This window comes from Haliotis cracherodii, unplaced genomic scaffold (assembly GCF_022045235.1).
Source record: "Haliotis cracherodii isolate W230 unplaced genomic scaffold, xgHalCrac1.p SCAF_5, whole genome shotgun sequence".
Taxonomy (NCBI): domain Eukaryota; kingdom Metazoa; phylum Mollusca; class Gastropoda; order Lepetellida; family Haliotidae; genus Haliotis; species Haliotis cracherodii.
In genome coordinates, this window is record NW_027266308.1 from 53,841,878 (window position 1) to 53,859,701 (window position 17,824).

At 38.4% G+C, this 17,824-nt stretch overlaps 1 protein-coding gene across 1 annotated transcript; it reads right to left on the reverse strand.

Annotated features, from left to right (window-relative positions):
• Positions 1-4,267: 4,267 nt before the first annotated feature.
• LOC139442061 (eukaryotic translation initiation factor 5-like) lies at positions 4,268-15,873 on the reverse strand. The gene is made up of 12 exons (XM_071222844.1): positions 15,784-15,873; positions 15,520-15,665; positions 12,012-12,246; positions 11,537-11,618; positions 10,880-11,052; positions 10,247-10,363; positions 9,860-10,030; positions 9,206-9,367; positions 7,401-7,562; positions 6,429-6,596; positions 5,824-5,949; positions 4,268-5,247 (listed from the first exon to the last, which is right to left on the reverse strand). Exons 3-12 carry the CDS (start codon positions 12,081-12,083, stop codon positions 5,155-5,157), a joined length of 1,326 nt encoding a protein of 441 aa, XP_071078945.1. The 5' UTR covers positions 12,084-12,246; positions 15,520-15,665; positions 15,784-15,873; the 3' UTR covers positions 4,268-5,154.
• Positions 15,874-17,824: the final 1,951 nt, after the last annotated feature.

The window sequence follows — 17,824 nt, forward strand, 5'->3', positions numbered from 1 at the left end:
GATCCATGACAACATTTTGATCTACGTGCGTTGTGTAACTTGTAAATTGGGTCACTTGTAATGAAATTATGTCAAACACAAAGAGTCTACAGTTTTCAAAAGAAACCAGACACTCTGTTTTAACCAATAGGTGAATACTACTAGTCTGCTGGTTAGAAACGATGTTGCAAAAGAAGCAGTGCTCAATACGTCTTCTGTGGAAATCTCGTTTAAGGTTTGTCATCAAAGTGTTTCAGTCTTTAACTTTCGTATAAAATGACATAAGCGAACAATGTCTCTACTTGTTGGGGCTTTCCAGCCTTATACGGGTGGCAGCATGGTAGAGAGTAGTACACAATTATCATCAAAAGCAGGGAATTGTATGGTGAGGGATAAAAGGGGCATGTGAGGCTACTTACTATCGGTCATTTACTGGACAACAATTATGGTTAACAAAACGTCCGTTGTGCGGTGCTTGGTAATGTTTTGCATACCGTTTAATGCGGATCTCAAGGAGATGTTGAATTACATGTTTAAATGTATGTGATTAGGCGTGACGAGTTATGTCGACCAACAATCTTGACTCGATTTAGTCACGAATGAAATCTTTATTAAGCCCATTGCTGAATATATTATACACACCTGGAAAAACGTTAAGCACCCCCTCCTGTTGTAGCTATGAGTTTTGAAACCTGTTCCCTGACCCCAAATCTTTGGCATACAAAGCAGAACATTTCATTGGGTGTATTATTGGCAAAATTGGTACGCGATTTAAGTATGGAGCTGGAGGGTTCCCTATATTGTTATGGCTGGTAAGATGCTAACTACAAATGACCAATATGGCTTGAACAGGACTGTGTAACTACCACTTGCCCTGATAACTGCTTGAACATTCTCCACATAACCCCAGTGACTGATGCGTTCCTGGGGTAGGTTTTCCCATTCTCAGTGCAATAATGCTTGTGACAATTCCTGTAGTTTGACTACTGTTGGGTCCAGGTTTGCGCGACAGTGATCATCTTTGTCATGGGGCACTAACTTCTTCCCACGTGTATCCATGACGGACTACTTGGGGTTTTACACTCTGTTTCAGTATTCAGTTTGTTACTTTAACGCCTATTATCGTTTGGCACATGGATTGTTAGTTCATATAACATACGTTTTGTTATATCATGTCAATATAGTGCAAAATCATATTTTTGATTGTGTGTATTGTAACACTTCAGCATTTTAGCTGAACACTACACTTTACTTTGCAGTGGCGTTAACGAGCCTTTCACTGGGTGGTGCAATATCATCGTTTCAGTTGACTCAAAGAGTACATTTATGTCACAGTAGCCAATATGTTTAAAACAAATATCAGATTTTGCTTGGGATGTTCCGGTAATTGCTTAACACACCAAATGGACTAGTAATGACCTGTCGAGATGAATAGTGGCGAAAATATGAAAATCCCAAACGTTGAGTATGTATAATAACTCAACGTTGCCCCCTTATAAACCTCAATTTGATGAGGATATTTGAGTTGCAAAATATAGAGCAAGGAACCTTTTGTTTTGAGCAAATATTTGTTTATGAGGGTTATTCCAGGGTATATGTCCCTTCCAGGGTTGGAACGTTGAGCTGTCTTACATATTGCTTTGCCTTACAATTCGATAACACTGTTGTTCAAAAAGCAAGGAACTTTCCATACTTTGGTGTACTAAGAACAAATACAGTAGTTATGTGACACTGTAGATTATTATGGCTACATTTTAAAGGTGTGGCGAGGCACTAATATAGAGACGTTTGTGCGCGTGCGTGTGCGTGCGTGCGTGCGTGCGTGTGTGCATGCTTTATGCACTGTTAGTTTTATGGTGCTAGCCCACTGAGATACCAGGCCGCAGTTTAACATAAATACCCCGCTCGGACATAGAATACTCCGATCTCCGACCAGTCCTTGTTTTTGACCCTTAATGCAGAGCGCCAGACAGGAAAATAACGTACCATTTTTAGCGTCTTTCGGTATGAACCACCGACCATCTCCGGGCGCTATCAACAAGACCACAGAGGTGGTCGCTACATAGTCATTGGCTGGATACACCAAACTGAGTGTCTACATGTACTTTGCTCCCTTTGGCGATTGCCCATTCTAAACGGCATTTTCAAATAAAGTCTTTTCCTATTTGAAAAGTTAATTAATTTCTCACCTTGAAAGAAGAGTCCCTTGTTTGGAGTGATGCTTGTGTCGGGCGGTGTTAAAGCTGAGAACCGCGTCTTGTGTCCAGTAGGGTTGTTTGTGTAATTACGTTATTACTGTTGTGTTTTTGGAAACAATTGCATGGTCACTTTTCATTTAATTTTTTCAAATATAGTTTTGAGACTAATAATTGGGGTGCCGGTTTGCTAAAATGGGACATACATGCTTTGGTTGTTATTATTATTATTTATTTTTTTATTGATTGATTGATTTATTTTTATTTTTTTATTATTATTATTATTATTATTATTATTATTATTATTATTTTATTATTATTATTTTATTATTATTATTATTTGGTTGGTTAGCTTGATAAGAGAGCTACGCCACAATTGTTTTTCTTTTGTTTGTTTGTTGTATAACGCCGCACTCAGCAATATTCCAGCTAAATAATCGCGTCTGGACCAAACAATCTAGTGATTGACATCATGAGCATCGATCCACGTAATTGGGGTCCGATGAAATGCATCAGTTAAGTCAGCGAGACTGACCACCTGATCCCGGTCGTCGCTTATTACGACAATCGCGACAACTGACGCATGTCTTGGTCATTTACCACAAGCACCGATATGGTGCTTCCAATATAAGAATGACAATGCGAGCAAATCTGGGATTCGAACCACGACCACTGAATGATAACACGTCCAAGGGGCGCAACTCTGCCAAGCGAATTGCTGCTTGTACGAAGCGTGATCGCAGGAATGCCAAAATATTCAGGAACATTCTGACAGGCCATATCAATTGTCAATGGGGGTTTCCATCCCCATAATCATCTATAGTCTGCTTTATGGTGAGTTGAAATGGGGTTTAACGTCGTGTTCAAGGTAATGGAACGTAGCTATATAAGTGCAAAATTCTTGAACACGACGTTAACCTCAATTTCACCTTACCTCAATGAGACGCTTTTAACATTATTCCAGTTATATCCTGGCGTGTCAGCTCAACGTGGGAAAAGGCCCGAAGTGAAGCAGGTCTCAGACGTTTACCACTTCGGTGAAACCCACGAGCTCGGGTGTGGTGTCGACAAACCTAGAAACAATCGGGGCGAACCGGTATTTGAACGCACAATCATAGGTTTCTGGCGTGCCCAAGGGACGCAACTCTGCACAGCGAATCGCGGCGTCTAAGACGACTGGGCCACCCGTGCCACCCGTGCCCCCTCACCTCAAAGAGAGGCGTAATTCTACACACAAACATACATACCAGGTATGGATGAAAACGTCCACGCCAAACTACGATTGACTGTTTGAGTCTATGCTGATTATGTTTCACTTTTTGTGAGTTTTCCCAGGACGTTCAACCTTGATATTATCATGTAGTTGCCCCAGCAGATAAGCTGAATATTGGTCATTAATGGTCAGGCCTTTCGGGAGGGAGTCACCTATTAGGAGGATCCCTTTGGGATCCCAGAAAACCGAAGACATGTTGCCAGCTGATGAAACAGGGCTAGCTATAGGAGACGTTTAATGGTTCCATTAACTGTGGTTTAGTCTCTGGCTGATGTGAACCCAAGAGTTATCCATGGTTACAAATCCATGGTTACAAATCGCTGAAACACATCGGCTGGGTCTTCTTCAAAACGGCTGGGTCTTCTTCAAAACGACAAGCAAGGACCCGTTCTGACAGACCAGGATCCCCTTTCGGCTGTTTCATTGTATATAGCATGAATAACATTTCAATTGTGAAGAATCATCACAATCCATAGTTTGGTGTGTGTGTGTGGGGGGGGGGGGGGGGGGGGAAGAGTTTCATACAGCCCAGTTGCCATATTCCTGTCATATCATGGTGACATCTAACTAATCAAGCTGTGACCTGTATAGTCAGTGATGAAAAGCAATTCTAAAAGCATGTGCAACATTCATGGTGACATTGATGCACACATCTCACACTCTCCATTTGGTTCTCATTTTGGTCCCCATCAGATGCCGAGGACCTATTGCACAAAGGAATCCCCATTGGGTACATACTCATGTTCACATCATATGAATCTGCTTAACACTTGTAAAATGAGTTGATCAGCTCACTGGTGAGGAAAAAGTAATCAAATACTTCTAACTTTGAAACATTTTATTTATTACATAATTTAGTAATATATAGTTGTTTCATTGTGTACAGAGTACCTCAAGAGTAAGCAAACAATACCCCACATGAATAGCACATACATCCCAGCACTGAAGCCACAGTTGTCTCACAGATGAAGAAACGGATCACTATAGGATGTACTATAAAATAGCAAAGCAGACATTTTCTCAAAGCCTCCTTAAAACTTAAAAACAGAACTTCACAAAAATATACAAGGCTACAACAAAGTGATACAATACACAGCTTCATAGAACATACCATAAATCAAATCACTAAAACAAGCTGCATCATTTCATCAAGTTAGTCTTGAAAAGTCAGTCCATGCAAAACTCAATGGGTCAATTTTGAGAGTCCTTGCAACTGCAGGGAAACAACTCTGGTGGGGAAAAAAGAATTTAAGAACCACAGACCTCCAAAGAAAATCAAATGTATGTTTACAACAAAAGTGCTAAACTTCAACAAATTCCCAATATACAAATAAGGTTGATTACAAACATAAAGACAAGCCGACATATCTACAATAAACATTGAAAATCGGTTCTGATCAACCCTTTAAACAATGATATATTAATAAATTATGCTCTAGGTGATCAGATAGTGGTCAAATAGATGAAAGCCTGGATAACATATCTGAGACTTATCAGACTCAAAGTTCCATATTGGCTGAATGTTTCCGATGACTGGTATAACTGTAACTGGCGGCCCATCCTAACCTACAAGAATGTTCACAAGAAAGTCAACAGAACAGCCTAGTCTTCTCCCCTGTGATAGTACATCTGTGCTAGATAGATAGATAGCTATGAAGCTTGCAGTTAGACGGGGAGTGCTAGCTTGGTCTGCCAGTGGGGCATCATCTAGATGTCATCTATGTTGAAGTCATCTATCTCAGCAGTTTCAGGTTTAGGCTTCTCCTGCTGGCCAACCCTCTCAGTTGTGGAGTACACAACCTGAAACAGATCATAAAATGAGTTACTGCAAAAGAATTAGCTACTATATTATTAAGAAAAACTGAGTAAATTAAGGACCTGCTTCTCAATTAATCAACAAACCCTGCTGCAGTCAAACATAAGCCAATTTAAGATTCCATATTCTGAATGCAGTCATGACGGACAACCATTTGTAAAATGAAATCCCTACTTCATTGTAAATGAGACATATAAGTATTTAAAAAAATACCCATCGGTGACAAAGTTTGGCATAAAAGGCTGTATATTCAACTTATATTTAGAATACTCAAAAATGAAACCCTATCAACTCGCACGGATGTCAAAGTTGAATCTATCATAAGAACCATCAAGGTCAAGGTCATACTTTTCATCAACATATATACATAAACTGTAACATCCATGAATATAGAGAACCAAGAGAATTGATAAAATGTTTAAATGACTCAAATCGTGGAAAATAGATCAACTGGATATAGAATTAGGTACTTCAAAATGTGCTTTTCCTGCAACTGTTTTAGTGTCAATAATGATGCCAGTTTCTAAATAGGAAAGCCATAATGACATGTTTTGCCATACCTCCAGGTTTTCATCATCATCTTCATCTTCCGTTTCCTCTTCAGCTTCTTGCAACCATGTTATGAATGGTGCAGCCTTCTCATGGATCTCCGCCGCAACTTGCTTCGACACATATTTCTTAGAAACCTGTAAACAATTTTCAAAGTGATAATTTTGGGGAAACTATCAAGCAATTCTGTACTGAACATCTGTTAAAAAGAAAATGAGTATTATGCTGAAAAGCTACATGTGATGAGCAGAAAAATATTCTATATATGTAACTTACTTAAAAATGCTTATAACCAGCAGAAACTCAAGGGTGCCATAATGGCAAAGATCACTACTTTAAAGAAAGAATGTTGCCAGCCGCAGTCAGTAATATTTCAGCTAAATCAACAGTCTGAAAATAATATTAACCCAAAAACCCAACAACCCACTTACTGATAACATAAGCAACAATACACACAACCAGGGTATGATGGAATTAGTCAAGATCAGTCAAAGATACACATTTAGTCACATCCTACAAAAGCATCGGGTACTGGTGACCTAATCTGAACTGGAATATTTGAAGAAGCTGGTCATGTCTAGGTGTCTAAAGTGAGACTCGAGGAAATGGGCCTTACCTTCTTTGCCCAGTCTAGTAGCACTTCCTCCTCCAGGATGTCGGTATCGTACAATGCTTTGAGGATGTGAGGCATCTTAGGCAGCAGTGTGTCCTTGTGAACATTCCCCACCAGCTGCTCAAGGCCCCCCAACAGGTACTTCTGGGCTTTCTGGTTGCCATGGCAGAACTGAAAAAGGCAATACAGCCAATACCTTTTGAACATTGTCGGGAAATGACAACTGTAAACATATTTATCATGTTTATAAGGCTAAGTAACAGGAAAATGCATAATCTTTAATACTTCAAATGCTTAATGCCTGTTTGTTCAGAGTTCAGTCTGCATTACAGTTACATTGTAGGGGAACTATTTGCCGCAACATACACCTGGATTTAATCGGTGGGGGGGTGGGGGGGTGAGGGGGTGGGTGTGTTGGGGTAGAGTGACAGTTAGGGGCAGCAGTGAACAAACAGTTCTCTGCGGAGTATCCTGTTAAACATGTAACATACACAAGAATATATGGACTGTCATAAATATTTGTTCAGAAAAGGGGCACTAGTGAAGATTACATACAGATTGGTTTAGAAGTTGGTCAGGAGGCTTATGGGAGCGGGGCACTTAATAGGGGTGAATGTCAGCAAAAAGACTTAGGTATTCCTAGTAACACATGTATGATCAAGCTTATCCGACATATAAAACTCATAATTTTCATTCAAAGGTAAGCAAGATAAATGTAGAGTACCTTAAATCTAATTCAAATATGCAGTCAGAGTGTTTTTTCTCAATCAAGAATCTTGATGGGGAATCCAACACAAAGAAACTCATCATGTCTGCATTAGACTTAATTGTAGAACCTTGAACAGGCAGGTGTGAATATAAGAGGATAAACAGGAACTGTTCACAAACAACCCAGCATGAATGTACTTTTACTTTGAACATGGATGACAAGTCATTCACATTCTTAAGTTGATGACACTGCCAAAGATGACATACCACTCGGAAGAGCTTCTCATGCTCTTTGAGCTGTGCAAGGATCTTGGCACCGAGCAGCAATTCCACCAGAATTAGAGTAGCTTTGTCCTTCACCTCCAGCCTCTCAGCCTCAGAAACCACTTCCTTAAGGGTACTCTTCAAAGTTCCATTGTCACGACGTGTCTAGAGAATAAAGTAAGTCAAGAGTATTGTATAATGATCAGGACAAATCTGACTTTCAAAAGAATGACCTGCAGATCCAGGCAACCAAGGGAATCAACTATGCACGGCGCGTTACAGCATCTCAGAACTGATCAATCATGTAGTCAAATCAGCATGATTAAAAGTTAGCCTCATCTCAATATGGTTTTTGATGCTGCGACACTGGGTACTGATTGAGCATTATTTCAATGTTTGGGGAATACAGTATCAAAGCCGACCAGTCTTTGTTTTAGCCCCTTAACTCTTTCAACACCTGTCAACCAGAAGTGTTTACTGCTGGGACACCTAGTTCCCGGAGACTCTTGTGTGATAGATGAAGCCAACATTTATCAAAGAAAATATCTGCTTGTAAAACATCTTTGCTACCATGTGTTATACACAATTTGAAAGGTCTGATCCTATGGTTCATAAATATGAAAGTTATGTTTATCACATTATTTAAAAAATGCATTTACAACTTAATTAATTTTGTTGTAAATAAAAAAATATATGCTAACACGTTGATAACGTCCAGATTAAGGAAGCAAAAAATAGACGATTTTCGGCAAATATAAGATTTAATAAAATCCACCTACCTATTACTGTTTTATTTCCATTGTTTACGTAAGTGAAATCATTTTAAAAAGAATTATAAATAGTATCTGTCATCATATGTTCCCAATAACAGCGGCTGTTCGGTCAGTAACATGAAGAAATACCCCCTATTCGAGGCTTTGTATGAATAACACTTTCGAAGACTGGCATATGAAACACCGCCAGAAAGCTTATTCCTTCATGTACATGCTCGTAACATCACCTGCAGTTTTTTCGTAGTTATGACATACAATTTCATTGGATAAAAATTGGTTTCTAATGACACTTTCTTGACAAAATCTGCTACAAGCTTCGTGATTGGTCTAATTTGAGTACTTGACCTAAGGCAGACAATCAAAATTACAGCTATTGTACTGCCTCGTGGATATTAAAAACTTCAAAGGTTGACGCAAGATTTTTGTTAACTCATGTTATACTGATAGTTTTAAGCAGCAAATCACAATATATATTAAAAATAAGGAACTTTGTGAATGTATCGTGCAAGGTTACGAGATGTGACAAAGATTTTTTATGCATATATTTTTGCAATAAACATCGTGTCCGAGCCGAGAATTCAAGGCGACAAAAGCCAAGATGTCATTTGACTTACATTACACAGAAATGTCTTTATTTTGCTCTTTGACATGTTCGATGTGGACCCATTGTCAAGTGTGCCCGAGAATTTTATTTTCAATAACATTGCTGGAAATGGTGAATATTTTTTTAATATATCAATAAATAAAAAATGATAAATTGAAATGGAATACATATTTCAGACATTGTGAAATGTGATAGATTTAATAAATGAATGATATGACAGGTAGGTTCATAAAAATATATACTATTTTGACGTGACTATGGCTTGGTCGGTAAACCAGCCTATGGTGTCTGGGTACTCGATGCTTCTGGCAGGTATACCGGCCTACGGTGTTGAAAGAGTTAATGCTGAGTGTCAGGGCAGGGTAACAACAGGGTAAACGCAGCTGGGTACCACAGAGACAGTCTTGTAGCCATTCAACACTCAAGTTTACCTCAATGTATTTGTAGAGAATGTCAACCCTTTCCTCCGATGTTTTTTCAAGATCTTCTGTGAAAGCAAGTCCTTTAGCTGCATCCGTCAGTTCTTGCATCCGCTGTTTGATGGCTTCCGCACTTGTCTCCTCACCCCAGTCATCATCGTCAATCTCACGTGTCTGGATCAAAACAAACATAGGAGTATACATTTCCACCACAAAAAATAACATAGCAAACAAAATCACAAAATTTATTGGATGACATATCAGTGTTTTTTCTCAGTCAAGATTCTTGATGGGGAATCCAACACAAAGTAACTCATCAGTTTTGCCATACCAAATAGTTGCAAGGAAAGTAGATGTGTAAACTGTCACAGAGACTCATTCCATTTTTTCACCAGAATGCATCAAACAATATTATCTGGCACAACTTTATGCTATCAAACGATGCTAACATAGATAACATTATACTGTAGAAGTGGTCACATGAAAGCAAAACAAAAACATTCTTTGTACCATAATCTTGAGTAAATAGGTATAGTACAGCATGAGTATGGCCTTCTTATGGTTTGATAAGCATAATAAAACTGTTAAGGGAGAATTCTGGTTAGGCAGGGATGTCGCAACAAATGCATTATTCAAGGGCGAAAACTGTATTAAGATGTGACTGACCTCCTCAGGTGGAGCATCAATGACACCTCCAGAAGCCCGCTGAGCAGCCATTTGTTCCTGTGCGTTGACTTCTGGGCTGGCACGATCATCCTCCTTCTCCCCATTCACTGTTCCTTTCTTGCTTCTCTTTTCCTTCTTCTTGCCACCTTTCTGGGGTGTCGTCGACACTTCCTTAAATTTAGAAGTAATTAATGCAAAAACAGTTCATTGCTAAATCATTCTATTTATTTTTCTGACTTACATTCAAAACTAACACTGAAGGGTATGGGGCAATTCTGTTCCCTGTACCTAGGGAAAACACAAATCACTTTAAATAATAATGACACAAAATAACAATATGCCACTAGAATTTGTTGGAAGTCTCAAACCAATAAATGTACTACATACCATGTCTGGTGGATTCTTCAAAATGTAAGTGGTGACTTTATGAGTCAATGGGATGTTGCCAGTATACCCACAAGCAATGCAGCGCTGGGATATGGTTTGTTTCTTGGCATGAACAGTCTGCAACAAAATATAAACTTGTACTGTCAATGTCTCACATGCATGAAACATTTGGGCATTTTGTGGAGACAAGTCTTTTTGTGATAAAATGAGGAAGTGAAAGACAAGACTATGGTAATTGAGCAGTCAGAGTGTTTGTTCTCAGTCAAGACTCTTGATGGGGAATCCAACACAAAATAACTCATCATACCTGCATAAAAACAATTTTAAAATAAAAAAATCTGTGACATGAGCCTCTAGTCTAGTAAAATTTCAATCTGATAAGTTCAGAAAATACATGAAATTTTAGTCCATATATCAGGATAATATATTCACAATTAAATCTACTGAAAATGGTGCTGAGACAACTTTGGGCTTGCAAACTCAATTTTTGTCACAGACTTATTTAACATAACACATACAAATAGACACACAATTATGAAATGAAACCATTTATTCTTAAAAGTGATCATCGACCATCGAAAGCCATGTTAGCTTCATCCTACACTGGGCTAGTCTAGGGATCAATCAACTTACAAGATTTGTCTCCGGATTGGAGCATTCCGGACACAAGACAAATTTCTTGATAAAGCCGTCAAGCAGATCCTGAAGCTTGTTGGATTCGTGAGAGCCATTGACAATGAAGCGATCGTTTTTTAAATCGAACTGGGTTTGAGCGCCAAGTTCACAGCCAAAAAACTTGGTGGGATCTGAAAATAAATTAACAGCAGCATCAGTGAATGTTAACAATGTCAAACTGTGAATCATTACAATCTGCCTAGTAACAAGTGTGAAAGAATCAAATGAACATGTTCTGAAAATACAGAGACAGAAATGTTGATCTTAAAAAAGGCAGCTCAAAATTAGCTTGTTAATTCCATCCCAAAGCATGGTTCTGTATTGGACTTAAATGTGTGTGTGAGTGAGTAAGTGAGTATGGTTTTACGCCGCTTTTAGCAATATTCCAGCAATATCACGGCGGGAGACACCAGAAATGGGCTTCACACATAGTACCCATGTCGGGATTCGAACCCGGGTCTTCAGCGTGACGAGCGAACGCTTTAACCGCTAGGATAGCTGACCGCACCTGGACTTAAAGGTAAAGTAAGTCAAACAAAGACCAAGTGACACCTGGTTTTCATTAAGCTTTGTACATCTAGAATCATGTCAAGCTTTGTAATCATTCAAACTTACAAGTCGGAGGCCGTGCTAGGGCTTTGGCGATCTCCGGCATATTCACAATAACTGTTTTGATTCCATTTCCCTTTCCTTCCACCTGCATTGAAAGAAATGTCATTGTTAAGACTTGTACATGTTGTACGCAGAAGAAAAATCACTACAGTATCCAAATATATATACATATCAGTCATGCATTTTTTTAATGATTTGATCCAAGGCATTTAATCAGTTATTAACCAACATATTTTGTCACTATATCCTTCCTGAGAAACACTGGTTTGATCGGCATAGTTCAAAACATTTGAAAGAAACTTAAAATGTGATGTTTCATAGGTGTTTTTTCCTTGATCCTCGTTTCGCCTTAAAACATATTTCCATGAGATCAGCAATATCAATCCTTAAGGTAGATACATGACTTCCACAATACTTCTTGGCCAACAGTTACCTGGAATGGATGTTATAAGCAATAATACAACAGTAAAATGCTTACCTTGGCTAAGAGACGAGGCATCTTGTAACGGTAGAAGGGGTCGGTATTGCTTCTATCAATGTTGAACGACATCTTGATAGATTTTTCTGATAAGGTTTCCTCTTCCTATGAATACTACTATCTGCTTGATTTAAATGAGCAGCTTGCTTGAGGAACTTCATAAACCTTTCTGACGAAACTTTCCCCAAACCACTTAGCTCTGGTTCTATTATTCTTGTATGCCACCACAAGGGCCCTGCAACATCAAAATCATTCAATGTTTATTGACTTGTCACCCCAAAAAGTGATAGTCAGAATACTTCATGAGGTTGATGTTGTTGGTGTTGATTGTTGTTTAACGCCACACTCTGCAATATTCCAGCTATATGATGGCTGTCTGTAAATGATCAAGTCATAATCCATTGATTGACATGAGCATCAATCTACACAATTGGGATACGATGACAGACATCAACCAAGTCAGCAAGTCTGACCACCCGATCCTGTTAGTCGCCTCTTACAACAAGCAGTCACATAGGCAAGCATGGGTTGCTGGAGACCTATTCTACCCCTTATTTTCACAGGATACTTCATAAAGAGTATCTTCCATATCACTACAAAACCCAGAATAACACAGACACCTCTATTCAGCGACATAATAATTGAGTGTTGAGGGCATGCAAAACCAACTTAATTTGTCTAAAACATACTGCCAAAACCTTGAACAGGATGCAATACATTTTCATTGATAGGGCCAACATTTTATAATACCTTTAATATTTTGGATTATTTTAATAAAGAAGCTGATAGATGTGACTAAAAATATTACAAAAATATAGTTGTTGATTTCTTATCATTATTGCATGTGTTATGTTCAACTTTCATTTTGTTTTATTTTGCTTCAATACAACACTTCATCATTAATTAGTGAGTGAGTGAGTGAGTTAAGATTTAACGTCACATCGGCAGTATTTCAGCCATATCGTGACGAGAAGTACATTAATAATACACATAATTATACGAAATCAAAAACTGTCGACGAAGGACAGTAAAATAACTAGATTTATCACAGATCATGTCTAAAACTAGTAGTTAGCAATAAAAATATAACAACATACGAAACAATACAAGATAAAAATGAGCTATAGATCGCCAGCCACTGAAGAGAGATCACCATGCTAGGGTCCATGGGGACTTACAGTACTTTTGCTACCTGCATGGACCCTAACCGGATTTACATCATCCCTTCAGCAGTTGGCGATTATTGACAAATTTAGCAAACATTAAAATAACACATATGCTACGATTAAAACCGTGGTACAAATAAATATACTTTGAAAGACGTGGTCTTACATACCCTCTTAGGGGGACAATAATTTTACACTACTTCAACCCCCTTCGAGGATATAGCCACTAACGATCTCAGTTATTAATTTTATTCGACCAATTATAAAAAAACTGATTATGTACAGAAAATAACATTCAAAATTTATGCAATAATTCAATTTCCTTTAAAAAAACAATAATTAAATGAGAACTAATAGTATTTAAAAGATCCTTCATAGATGTAACCTTGAAATAGTTATCCCTTGTGATGGAAAAATCAATGCAGTCAAGCAGGACATGCTTGACCGTGATTCTTTCATCACAAGGGACACAGAATGGAGGATCCTCACCTTTTAAAATATATTCATGAGTATAACGTGAATGGCCAATACGACATCGTCTTAAAATGACCTCTTCAAATCTGGACTGACAACCCAAGTAGGTATAACCGATATTCGCATCAATTAAAACATGTAGAGTTATTCCAAATATAAGCATCAAGAATGCGTGAAGTGAAATGGGGTTGAACATGTTGAAGATTATGTTGTTCTATAATGTTAGCTACCATGCCACAGTTTTAACATGAATACCACTAGACCAAGGTCCCATAACTTGATAAAGATGAAGAAATTGCACTTTAACAAATTATATATCCATACAAGCGAGTTTGATTTGACACCTCTTTTAGCAATTTTCCAACGATATCACTGCACCGAACACCAGAAATGGGCTTCCCACATTGAACCCATGTCGGGACTCAAACCCGGGTCTTCGGCTTGATGAGCAATTGCTTTAACCACTAGGCTACCCCACCGAACCTATATCCATACAAGGCAGCATTATTATGAACTGCAATTAAAAGACTAAAATACATAACATATGGTCATTTTCACTTTCAAGATACCACAGATTTTTCCTGAACAAACTCAAGTGAAATATGTCAACATGGTTATCAGTCTGTGTCAGTTGTAAGGAACTTTCCAGCTGCTTATAATAGGTCTGAAGAAACTTAGTGTTCTTGCTTCACTCCACTAGGCAAAAATCCCATATGTATCCAATCAATCCATTTATTGGAAGTCAAACAGCTAAGGAAGTGAATTAGCTCTACTTTCATGACCTTGTCCGAGAAAAAAATAAACTAGAGCTTTTTTACAACCTAATGTGACTGTTTGCCTGATGTTTGTTGTTACGCAACAGTCAGCAATATTTCAGCAATATCACTACAGCCTGGAAATGATCCAATCAGAACTAGAAACTAGATCCCCACAGGAGTGTCAACCTTTCTATCAACATGACAATCCTTCTTGATATGCTACAAATCTAGCCCTTAAACAAATATATCTGAAACAGCCCATGCCATTCTATATATGTTCATTTCAGAGACTAGATGTTAGTCTATCTACTAGTCCTATGGTTAGCATAATCATTAGTCCTAGTTGGCTATAGGCCTGTAAATGTGTATTTGATTAACACAGCACTTAACAATATTAAAGCTGTATGACAGCAGACTAATTAATCTGAACCAGACAATCCAGATATTGAGATTATGAGTAACAAATCACGCCATTGGGGTAAGATGACACACTGTCAACTTACTTGGTGACCGAAATGATACTATAGTTGGTAATAACTAATTAAATGGGGAACTATGCTCACTGTGCTAGCCATTTCCAGTCTAGGTCCAGACATTTAAATAAGTGCCATGAGTGAACCCACACGCACCATTTCAGTGTGCAATTAGTAGATTATCATACGTCTGTATATCCAAACGTAAGGGCTGTCTGAAAGACTTGCTAGGATAGTCAGCTGGTCCGACCATGGTCCCCCTCATTAATACTTGCACTCAAAGCATGTTGTTACATTTCAATTTACTTTGTAACAGCATGTGAAGGTTAGAATTAGTTAAATTGTTTTATACTGACCTTGTTCGAGAGGTGAAATCATTAATAATTCTCATGATAGCTAACTATGCTGCCTTATTAGACAATATATGGTCAATGACGTATCACAAAATACCAATCCTTGAAAGGAAGACTTTGGTAGCAATCAAGCGACGGCAAACACCTACGCCACGTGTTGGTGTCGCAGATATAACACAGAGCAATATGGCCGACACTTCAACATATTTCATCATAATAGAACATGTCTACGACAATTTAAATCGACAACTGACTTAATTGTAAGTTAAAAACATCAAACTTACCGTCTGGTCGCACAAACGTCATAAAAACGCTAAAAATGAGCGAAGAAATTTGTAAGCAAACTGTAATTGGCAATCGCCCTGGGGAACTTGGTCCCAATATGTTAGATGAAATCTTCCTTCTACGAGTATTTCTCATACACCAGAATCTGAAAATACAATACAAATAAATAAATAAACCAAGCTGATGAATAGTAAAAACTGATTACAAAAGTCAAACAATTAACACGAGACAATGCGAAAGTTCAACTACGTTCGTCCACATACTTCTCCCACTCTGGTAGCGCTATGACAGAATGCCCGGATGAACACGCACCGACGTGCGCGCAAAACTATCTTCCAATGAACTGTTTAGAAGGTCCGTGACATTCAACATAATAGATATATGTTAATCGTTTCCACCTACGCAACCCTTTCAACGTATTGCAAAATCGAACGTAAACACATACTGTTTTATATACAGTGACACAGCAACATACTACTGTGCTTAACAAACGTTTCTTTGTATAATGACGGGTACACATGTACCACTTTCTGTCGCTAATTTCCTCAATTGAAATGGATTAAGCTTGAAAGAAACATTAAAATCAAATAGTTGTCAGATAGTGCAGTAAAGTGAGAGATTATATAGATATATATATATATATATATATATATATATATAGAGAGAGAGAGAGAGAGAGAGAGAGAGAGAGAGAGAGAGAGAGAGAGAGATATTTTATATACATATATAATCTCTCTTTTCTTGCCTGATGTGGATGTTCTTTTCGTTGGCATTTTTCGTTGTCTAATGTTGGCATGGGACGCGCATAAAATATATGATTCGGTGATATTCTTAATGGGAGGACAACCCTTAAGCAGGAATCAGCACACGATTATATTTATACAAATAACACAAGCCGCACGTGTATATTCAGTATTGTGGGCGTTCTGCATGTAAACACGCCGATCAATACATGTTTCATTTTTAATGACATATTAAACTAGTAGCACCAGATCTTTTGCAGTCTATTAACACAAAAACCTGTTTGATGACCACCAGTTGCGACATTACACTATTTCGAAATTCTTTTGTGTACACAATGTTTAAGGGCGTGTCGTTTTGCCATGATGAAAGTCACGGGGTTTCCAATAAACCGCTTAGATTTACCACATAATATACAATAAAGCTAATATATGCCTGTACTTATGGATGTATACGTAAGTAATAATAAAAACAGTCTATGGTACACTAATTGAATTGTGTGAAATGTTGTGCAAGTCTTCTTGCATGCCCCGTTGCTTTAAAACGTATGGGAGCGTCCTATCTCATATCTCCCATTCATACTTATACACGGACGAATACAGTGTAGCGTCAATAACACCCCAGTAAGCAAACCTCGATACGCATCGTGGGGAGTAAATGTCCCTGTGAATAGGAATTGTATATAGTGAGTAAGGACCCGTTTTCACAGAGAACTTTCGTAAGTTATGTATAAAAGTTGAAACGATATTCCCCAAGATGGACTCATTTCAAAGTCTGGATAAGCTAGTGGTTGGTGCATGTCTTTTGAACTCTATATTCTGTAGCGCGTTGAGAATGCTTGTATAGGTGTGAAAGCATATCCTCATGCAAGCTTACACAACAGCACCATATTTCTAAAGGCATGATTGTATATTCGTTGTTAATACTACTTGCAATGCAGATACAGTTAACCGCCTGCGTGCTCTAAATTATGTGCAACCAGTCGTGTGTGTTTTGGACTCAGCAAATTCGGAGGCCTGTAAATAATCGAGTCTGGACCAGGCAATCAAGTGATTGATATTAAGTGCAACGATCCAAGTCGTCCATGTAGACGCCCAGCATACGTTGCCGGAGGTCAATTCTAACCTGGAATCCCCCCCACCCCCTCTCTCTCTCTCTCTCTCTCTCTCTCTCTCTCTCTCTCTCTCTCTCTCTCTCTCTCTCTCTTTCTCTCTCATTATTTAGAGAGGTGGTGTGGGAAAAATGGGGTATTGCTTGAAATAAACTGTTTTATGTGAATGGATATGTTTGTTTGTTTGTTGTTTAACGCCGCACTCAGCATTATTCCAGCTATGTGACGGCGGTCTGATAATATTCAAGTCTGGACCAGACAACCCAGTGATTGACATCATGAGCATCGTTCTACGCAATTGGGATACAATGACATGCATCAACCAAGTCAGCGAGCCTGACCACCCGATCCCGTTTGTCGCCTCTTACGACAAGCCTGGGTTGGAGAACACAAGTAACAGCTGCGTGCTCAACGAACAGTATATTTGTCTGGTAAATCCTTATGGCAAAATA

What these genes read in the sequence shown, in the direction of transcription:
- LOC139442061 (XM_071222844.1), bottom strand. Translation starts at nt 12,083, where the DNA reads ATGTCGTTCAACATTGATAGAAGCAATACCGACCCCTTCTACCGTTAC. An exon ending in TGCCTCGTCTCTTAGCCAAG is followed by an intron (nt 11,619 to 12,011) that starts GTAAGCATTTTA and finishes CTTTCAATGCAG; the next exon opens with GTGGAAGGAAAGGGAAATGG. An exon ending in ATGATGATGAAAACCTGGAG is followed by an intron (nt 5,248 to 5,823) that starts GTATGGCAAAAC and finishes GATCTGTTTCAG; the next exon opens with GTTGTGTACTCCACAACTGA.